Raw genomic sequence first — 9,497 nt, 5'->3', positions numbered from 1 at the left:
GTGAACCCGGGAGGCGGAGCTTGCAGTGAGCTGAGATCCGGCCACTGCACTCCAGCCCGGGCGACAGAGTGAGACTCCGTCTAAAAAAATAAAAAAATAAAAAAATAAGTTATTTTTTTCTTTTTCTTTTTTTTCTTTTTTTTTTTGGAGACAGTCTTACTCTTTCTCACCCAGGCTGAAGTGCAGTGGCATGATCTCGGCTCACTGCAACCTCCGTCTCTGGGTTCAAGCAATTATTCTGCCTTAGCCTCCTGAGTAGCTGGGATTAGAGGCACCTACCACCACACCCAGCTAATTTTTGTATTTTTAGTAGAGACGGGGTTTTCGCCATGTTGGCCAGGCTGGTCTCAAACTCCTGACGTCAGGTGATCCACCCACCTTGGCCTCCCAAAGTGCTGGAATTGCAGGCGTGAGCCACCATGCCCGGCAGCAATAAACTATTTCTTAAGGTAATTACATTGTAAACAAATTTATTCTTTTTGTTTTTTTTATTTTTGTTTTTGAGATGGAGTCTTACTCTGTTGCCAGGCTGGAGCACAGTGGCACGATCTCTGCTCACTGTAATCTCCACCTCCTGGGTTCAAGTGATTACCCTGCCTCAGCCTCCCAAGTAGCTGGGACTATAGGCGTGCACCACCATGCCTGGCTAACTTTTTGTATTTTAGTAGAGGTGGGGTTTCACCATGTTCACCAAGATGGTCTCAATCTCCTGACCTTGTGATCTGCCTGCCTCAGCCTCCCAAAGTATGGGGATCAGAGGCGTGAGCCACTGTGCCTGGCCAAATTTGTTCTTTTACATTTTTCTTTTGTTTTAAATAGAGACAAGGTCTTACTATGTTGCCCAGGCTGGACTCCTGAGCTCAAGTGATTCTCCAGCCTTGGCTTCCCAAAGTACTGGGATTACAGGCATGAGCCACCATGCCTGGCCAATATAAACAACTTTTATATGCACTGGGAAACCAAAAAATTCATGTGACTTGCTTCATTGCAATATTCATTTTATTGCAGTGGTTAGGAACTAAACTTGCAATATCTCCAAGGTATGCCTGTAAAGAAAACCCTACAGACTCTTGCCAAAAAACTGTTAGGTCTAATAAACTTATTAGTTTTGTATCCTGTAACTTTACTACACAAAATTGTTTCTATACACTAATAGCTATTTGAAAAAGATAACAAGAAAATAATCCCATTTACAATAGCTATAACAAAAACTTAAGAGTAAATTTAACCCGGGAGGCGGAGCTCGCAGTGAGCCGAGATTGCACCACTGCGCTCCAGCCCGGGCGACAGAGCGAGACTCCGTCTCAAAAAAGCAAAAAAAAAAGTAAATTTAACTGAGGTGAAAGATGTCTATACTGACCACTAAAAAGTGTAGATGAAAGAAACTGAAGATACAAAAGATACCTCATGCTTATGGATTAAGAGAATGAATATTATTAAAAAGTTCATACTACCCAAAGTGATCTACAGAATCAATGCAATCTCTTTTTTTTTTTTCTTTTTTGAAACAGAGTCTCGCTCTGTGGCCTAGTCTGGAGTGCAGCGGCCTGATCTCAGCTCACTGTAAGCTCCGCCTCCCGGGTTTACGCCATTCTCCTGCCTCAGCCTCCCGAGTTGCTGAGACTACAGGTGCCTGCCACCTCACCCGGCTAGTTTTTGTATTTTTTAGTAGAGACGGGGTTTCACCGTGTTAGCCGGGATGATCTCGATCTCCTGACCTTGTGATCTGCCTGTGCTGGGATTACAGGCTTGAGCCACCGTGCTCGGCTTTTTTTTTTTTTTTTTTTTTTTTTCCAGGCAGTCTACTGTGTAGCCCAGGCTGGAGGGCAGTGGTATTTGATCTCAGCTCACTGCAACCGCCTCCTCCAGGGTTCAAGCAATTCTGCCTCAGCCTCCCAAGTAGTTGGAATTACAGGTGCCCACCACACCCGGCTAATTTTTGTATTTTTAGTAGAGACAGGGCGTCTCCATGTTGGCCAGGCTGGTCTTGAACTCCTGACCTCAGGTGATCCACCAGCTTTGGCCTCCCAAAGTTTTGGGATTATAGGCATGAGCCAGTGTGCCCAGCCAGATTCAATGTACTCTCTATCAAAATACCAATGGCATTCTTCATAGAAATAAAAAATGACCGAGTGTGCGGTGGCTCACGCCTGTAATCCTGGCACTTTGGGAGGCTGAGGTGGGAGGATCACGTGAGGTCAGGAGTTCAAGAGCAGCCTGGTCAACATGGTGAAACCCCGTCTCTATTAACAATACAAAAATAGCCCTAATTGTGGACTGCTGGGTGAGCAGCAGTCCTGCGTGAATGCACATGCACAAGTTGCCCCACGCAATATTGGCCGGGACCCTAGGAGACCGTCCACCCGGTTTTCAGCTGATAGCTGGGGCCAGGTAAGTGACCGCACAAGGACCCGGGATCCCCAGGTTGCGCTCTGCACAGCGGAAGGGCTGCTCGCCCTGTTGAGAGCTGGCGGGTAGGGCACCTCTGTGCTTGGTAAAGGGTGGTCCAGCACTGCGGGTCCCACTCCTCAGCCCGGTCAGCGTCTGGCTTTGCCAAACCCGGAAAGAGCTCACCAGGTCTAGGACAGCCTGAAAGACGAAAGATGAATGTTGGGTAGGATGTGGAGAAAAGAGCCCTTGCATACTGTTGGTGGGAATGTAAATTGGTACAGCAATTATAAAAAGTATGGCATTTCCTCAAAATATTAACTGTAGAACTACTATATGATCCAGCAATCCCACTATTGGGCACATATCCAGAGGAAATGAAATCAGTATGTTAGAGAGACATCTGTACTTCCGTGTTTATTGCAGCACTATTCACAATAGCCAAGATATAGAATCAAACTAAGTGCCCATAAGTGGATGAGTGGATAAGGAAAATATGTATATACACAATAGAATACTATTAAACTATAAAAATGATGAAGTCTTGTCATTTGTGGCAACATGGATGAACATGGGGGATGTTATGTTAAGTGAAATAAACCAGGCACAGAAGAACAAATGCCATATGATCTCACTCATGTGGAATCTTAAAAAGCTTATTTCATAGCAGTAGAACATACAATGGTGGTTATTAGAGGCTGGGGTAGTTGCAGGGAGAGAGTGATAGGGAGATGTTGGTCAAAAGGTAGAGAATTTCAGTTAGCTAGGAGGAACACCTTTCAAGAGATTTATTGTAGGCCGGGCGCGGTGGCTCACGCCTGTAATCCAAGCACTTTGGGAGGCCGAGGTGGGTGGATCACGAGGTCAAGAGTTTGAGACCAGCCTGGCTAACATGGTGAAACCCCGTCTCTACTAAAGATACAAAAAATTAGCGAGTATGGTGGCACACGCCTGTAATCCCAGCTACCCAGGAGACTGAGGCAGGAGAATTGCTTGAACTTGGGAGGTGGAGGTTGCAGTGAGCTGAGATCACACCATTGTACTCCAGCCTGGGCAACGAGCAAAACTCCGTCTCAAAAAAAAAAAAAAATTATATATTTTATATATATAATATGTATGTAATATATATTATATATAATATACAGTATATATACAGGTTAATTCGAAGGTGAGTTATCGCAATTGCTTGTTCAGTCAGTTGCGGATTGAATTTTTTGTTCTACTCTTTGCTTCTTACTGCTGCATTTGACTAGTCTTGAAAAAAAAAAAAAAGGAAAAATAAAGGAAAATACTTAGTGGATATTCAGTGTTTCCACCACAAAAATGATAACTATGTGAGGTAGTTATTTGATCATTTGATCATTCCACAATGAACATATACTTGAAACATTATGTTATATTTGGTGAATACATACAGTTTTCTCTGTCAGTTTGAAAATTTAGAAATTAAAAAATAGACAGTGAGAAACACAAAGCTATCTGTGTGGGTAATTTTAAATGTTTTAGTAGCCAAATTAACCAACTCAAGAGGTAGGTGAAATTAATAATGTTTCTTAACCTAATATCTGTTATGGACTGATTTGTGTTCCTCCCCCTCGCCAAATTCATATGTTGAAACCCTCACTCCCAATGTTATAGTTTTAGGAGGTGGATCTTTAGGGAGATGATTAGGATTAGGTGAGGTCATGAGGGTGGAGCCCTCATGAATGGAATTGGTGACCTTACAAGGGTCACGAGGGAATTTGATTCCTCTCTCTGCCCTCTGCCTTGTGAAAATACGACTTCTGGGCAGTGTGCAACCCAGAAGAGGGTCCTGACCAGAACCCAACTATGCCAACACCTTGATTTTAGACTTCTGGTTTCCAGAACTGTGAGAAATAACTGTGTGTTGTTTACAAACTACTCAGTCTCTGATATGTTGTTAGCAGCCCAAACTAAGACAATATCCAAAATATTATTCCAACATGCAATCGATATAAAAACAACTTTTTTTTCATCAGATCTTTGAAATGCAGCATATATTTCTTCTATTGTTTTTCTTTTAATGGCTGCCCCCTCACCTGCAGATTGAGGGGACCCTTATTCTGAGGGCTATTCAGATGTTACCTTCAAGCAGATTTTTAAATTGTTCCTATTGTGGTGAAATATGCATAACATAAAATTTACCATCTTGACTTCTAAATGTATCACACTTGATCTTAGCCAAAAGGCCGAGAAGCAATAGACTTTTAAATGTATCAGTGGTATTAAGTACATTCATAATGTTGTGTAACCATCACCATTCATCTCCAGAACTCTTCATTATATAAACTGAAACTCTATACCCATTAAATAACAACTCTTCACTCTCCCTTCCCTCATCCTCTGGCAACCACCATTCTGCTTTCAATGTGGTATATATTTTATCCTTACATCACATTTCAATGAGGGCCAGCAATGCTCAATGGCTGCATGTGGCTAGTGGCTACTGTGTTGGACAACATTGGTCTAGAAGATGCACAGGTTTAGGGATAATATAATTAGTTTGTCTTGAATAGGCTTCTGTTATAGTTTTGGTCAACATCACTGGAAGGGCAGAGATCATATAATCCGGGGTTTGGAGCTGACCACACTGTGTCTGTTTTCTTGGCCACAGGTTAAGTGGAGAGCATGCTCATAAGCATATAATCCTAACTCCTCTTTCCCCACCCGGGGCATGCAGTCAGGGACCCGTTAGCAGACAACTGCCCATAACGCTAAAGGAAAGGAACCGGGGACAGAAGTATAAGAAAATTTCAGAATGTTTAGGGGGAAAAAAGGGAAACATCTACTTTTATGACCAGAAATGCTCAAAGGAAAGATGACTCAAAAGGGATGGGAAGCTCTAAAGAATAAGAATCAGACAACACAATCATGAATGACTCCAGTGAAGAAAAGTGAAAAGTAGCTCATGAAATTAATATGATGACTAAAGCCTATTTGACCATTTTGGTTCTAAAATGATAAATACAGAAGGGTACTGCATTAGTCTTCTAGGGCTACTGTAACAAAATACCATAGACTGGGTGGTTTAAACAAAAATTTATTTTCTTACCGTTCTGGAGGCTGGAAATCCAGTATACGGGGTCTGGCTAATTTGGTTTCTGGCGAGGGCTCTCTTCTTGGCTTGCAGACAGCAGCCTTCTTGTTTCCACAATTGACCTCTTTATGCATACATTGTAGGAGAGGATGTGAGCAAGTTCTCTGTTCTTTTTTTTAAAAAAAATTATTTTTATATTTTGTAGTGATGCGGTTTCAGTGTGTTGCCCAGGCTGATCTCAAACTCCCAGACTTAAGCACTTCACTGGTCTCAGCTTCCCAAAGCATTGGGGTTACAGGTGTGAGCTGCTGTGTCCTGCCTGCTGTCTCTTTTTGTAAGGGCACTACTTCTATCAGAGCAGCACCCAACACTTATGACTTCATCTAACCTCCCAGAGGCCCCATCTCCAAATGCCTTCACATTGTGGGGGTTAGGCTTTTAATAGAAGAATTTTGTGCGGCAAAGATTTAGTCCTTAATAGACATACAGATGAATAGCATGAACCCATATGAGTATTAGGAAGCAAATTATGATCCACAAGGAACTGAGGCTTGCAAAAATTACAAAGGAAAACATAAAAGGCTTCTTCAATTACGTTCAGTACAAGGAGAGGAAAGAAATAGATTACATTAAAAAAAACTAATGACCTTGAAAGCCTTGGAAAGCTCTGGAAACCTGGCAACTTGGGCTGAAAATCCAGGTTTAATACGTTCGCAGTAACATAACACCATCTCGTCACAGGGTTCCAGGTTTCAGAGATGGAAGGCCATGTCCTCCTGTGTTTCTGAATTAGTTGCTGTATAAAATTTATTCACTTACATTAGTCTGTTAACTGAGCAGTTAAAGTAGCATGTTTATTTTTACAAACCCCTGTCCAAGGAGCCCTTGGCTTAGTTCATTGTTTAGCATTGTATCTACCTGGCACCTGCCAGAAACATGGCAGTCATTCTTGACCTTTCTTTTTCCCTTTCCTCCCAAATTGAATCCATCCCCCAGGCATCTCAAATCTGTCCATTTTTTTTCTCCATCTCTTCTGTCAGCTGGATGCTCATTGAGTTTGATGATACTACTACTTTTATAGCTTAAATTTCTATTTTCAAGTCTTATTGAAAGGAAATAACGCAATTTAGGAATTTTAACCTTTACTATCTGCAATACTTCCTGCAAATGCTTTCTAAAAGCTTTCTAATTTTAAACTAGTATGTGTCCTGTAAAACTCTATCTTTTTCATATCCATTATTGGCTTCTGCAGATCCACATCTTCATTTGAATATTGAGGAATCAAACCAAGAGTTTATGGTGAAAAGTGAAGAACTCTACGACTCCCTCATGAATTGCCACTGGCAGCCTCTGGACACAGTTCACTCCAAAATTCCAGATGAGACCCCGAAGTGAAGCAAGATGTTCATTAAACTCTGCAATTATCATACTAATTGTGTCTTCTTTTGTTTTGGAAAAAAGTAGTTCTCCCAGGAAGGCACTGGATTCTGTATATAAAAACCAACTTCTAGGGCTTATGTGTGATTGACATGAGAGAACATTAAGGTAAATAAACTTTACCAGCACATCTGTTCCTGGAAGTGTTATATTAAGTAAGTGCCAGAAGAGCTCACGTGGTGATCATGGTAGAGCAAGCTGTGCCATAAAACCCTTGGAAACAGGTTTAATATGAGGTGGGCTTCAGCTGAACTGATTGTGGCATTGGCTACTCTGATGTGATTTGCTGCTTTCGCTGACTTCAAACTCTCATGGAGAGAAATTGTATCCACAGACAATGCATGGTTTCTTGCTTGTGTCTTGTCTAGAAAATGTTTGTTAGAACTGGATGTTTGATCTCCGTTTCCTGGCGCCATGAGAGAGCTAGATGTGGCAGTAGAGACTCAATTGAACAGAAAGATTCCTAAGCATGGAAAAAAATTTGCTTGATCCAAACAGCCTGTCAACTTTCTAAGACAGAGGAATTAGGCCCTCATGAAAGCCAGCCAATGTGTATATTGACTGTGCTCCTTATAAAATGTCTTTTTTTTTTGTCCTGAAGATGATCATTGTGTCCTGTTTTATTGCTTTGCTATGGATGGATACTTTAGTGATCTCTGGGACTGATCTGACCGAGTTGACTGTTAGAAGACTGATTGCTTAGAAGCAAGTCGATTAGACTGTGGGCAAAGGCAATCTGACATCTCTTCTGCTCTGAAGGTGCTTGACAGATGCTAATCCTTGCGCTAACCAGGTTCAAAGACCTGAATCCTACATGGAGAGCCAGGAGGGCTGTAGCCACTGTAAAGGAGCTTCCTCTGCCCCATGGTTTCTCAGCCTTGGCACTATTGCCATTTGGGGCTGGACACTTCTTTGCTGTGGGAGACTGTCTTACACGTTGTCCTGACCTCTACTACTAGATGCCAGTAGCACCCTGCACTGCAGTTGTGACAACCAAAATGTCTCTAGACATTGTCAAATGTCCCCGGGGGTAAAATCCCCACCACCACCACCCAGTTGAAAACCACTGGAATAGGGCAATGTTTTCAAACTCTAGGATGTATCAGAATCTCCTAGAAGACTTGCTGAAACGCAGATTCTTGGGCACCATCCTGGGTTTGATTCAATAGGTTTGGGGTGGGACCTGACGATTTTCAGTTCTCTAAAAAGTTTCTGGATAACAACCCTCTGAAAACCACTGGCACAGGCATATTCTCCACTAGTTCAGCTTAGTTCTACCTAGAACAGAGGGTGAAGTTCTACTTTCACACTCCCCTCCTTAATACAAGGTGTGCAAGTCCCTACTTTCCTACAGGGCCCTGGCTTGATCAAGTATCCACCATCCTCCTCTAGCCATATGTTTTGGGGACCAGCACTATATTCAGCTCCAGGGAATGGCTCTTGTAGCATCTGAGCCATATGTAGTGATCACATTCCTCTTGCCACTGATTGATAGAGACATATGATAAAATTCTGGCTAACGAGGTGTGAGGTGATGTTTTATCTCATTTTTAAAGGGAACAAAAAAGAGACAGCTACAGTCTTGTTCTGAGCATTAGGTTTAGATGTGATGCCTGGTGCTTTGGCAGACATATTGTGACTATTAGGGGAACGATCTTAGGGAAGTGCTCATGCACCAGGGATGGCAATGAAGGAAGATGGAAGGAACCTGGATCCATGATAATGGCATTGAAGCTGTTGAATTAGCCAACCCTGGATTCTCTCTTATCTGGACTTATGTGTAATCCACTCTGAATTTTTGTTATTTGTAGCAAAAGTATCCTGACCTAGCATGGGTAGATACAGATAGCATGTGCAAAGGGCTTGATATCCTTGAACTAAAAGGAGGTCTGAGTGTCTAGAGTTGTGTGGTCTGATATAGTAGCCACTAGCCACATATGGCTATTGAAATTTTATTTAAGCAAAATTAAAGCTTTGCTTTTCCTTTTGCACTAGGTATGTTTCAAGTGTTCAGTCGCCACATGTCACTAGGGGCTGCCATATTGTGTAGTGCTGGTCTTACAGGTCAGGGGAAGAGGAACCTGAGATTAGCTTAGGTGGATTTCTCAATTTTTCTTTAAACTCTTTTTCTAATTGCTCCCCCTCTGTAAGATTTAAATTCCATAGATACTATATATGCTCTACCTATACCTGTTCTTTATACACCAGAAAGAGAAAGATTTACTTTATCCCCTCTCTTTCCCTCCAGAACCAATATTCACCTCCTTGGAGGTTGATATTGTCCCCTGTTACAAATATATGGCTAGTGTGGTAGTCGTAAGTAATTTTAGGCAGGGATTTTAGGTCACTGTAAAGAATTTGGATTTTATTAAAATCGTATTAGGAGGCAATGAAACAATTTTAAGGATGGGATGGGCGTGGTCAGTTTTGCCTTTAGAAAGTCACTCCAAAGGCAGAGGGGACAAGATAGCTGATTAGAAGCAGCTGCAGTATTCATCGAGCGGAATGAAAATAGGGAGTGAATTTAGCACCTTAAACTGAAATATCCAGCTTCTTGCATTGGGGCTGACTAGGCAAACAACTTGACCCACAGAGAACAAAGAAAAGAAGGGTG

General features: G+C 42.1%; 1 protein-coding gene across 1 annotated transcript in view; it reads left to right on the top strand.

Annotated features, from left to right (window-relative positions):
* Positions 1 to 6,879, top strand: part of LOC105526630 (chromosome unknown open reading frame, human C6orf52) — a 15,550-nt gene extending 8,671 nt beyond the window's left edge. Inside the window, exon 4 of the mRNA XM_011962676.1 lies at positions 6,699 to 6,879. Coding sequence (XP_011818066.1) covers positions 6,699 to 6,841 — 143 coding nt within the window. The 3' untranslated portion in view covers positions 6,842 to 6,879. The remainder of the gene's footprint in view (positions 1 to 6,698) is intronic.
* Positions 6,880 to 9,497: the final 2,618 nt, after the last annotated feature.

This window comes from Colobus angolensis, unplaced genomic scaffold (assembly GCF_000951035.1).
Source record: "Colobus angolensis palliatus isolate OR3802 unplaced genomic scaffold, Cang.pa_1.0 Scaffold6, whole genome shotgun sequence".
Taxonomy (NCBI): Eukaryota; Metazoa; Chordata; class Mammalia; order Primates; family Cercopithecidae; genus Colobus; species Colobus angolensis.
This window is presented reverse-complemented; position numbering and strand designations above follow the sequence as displayed.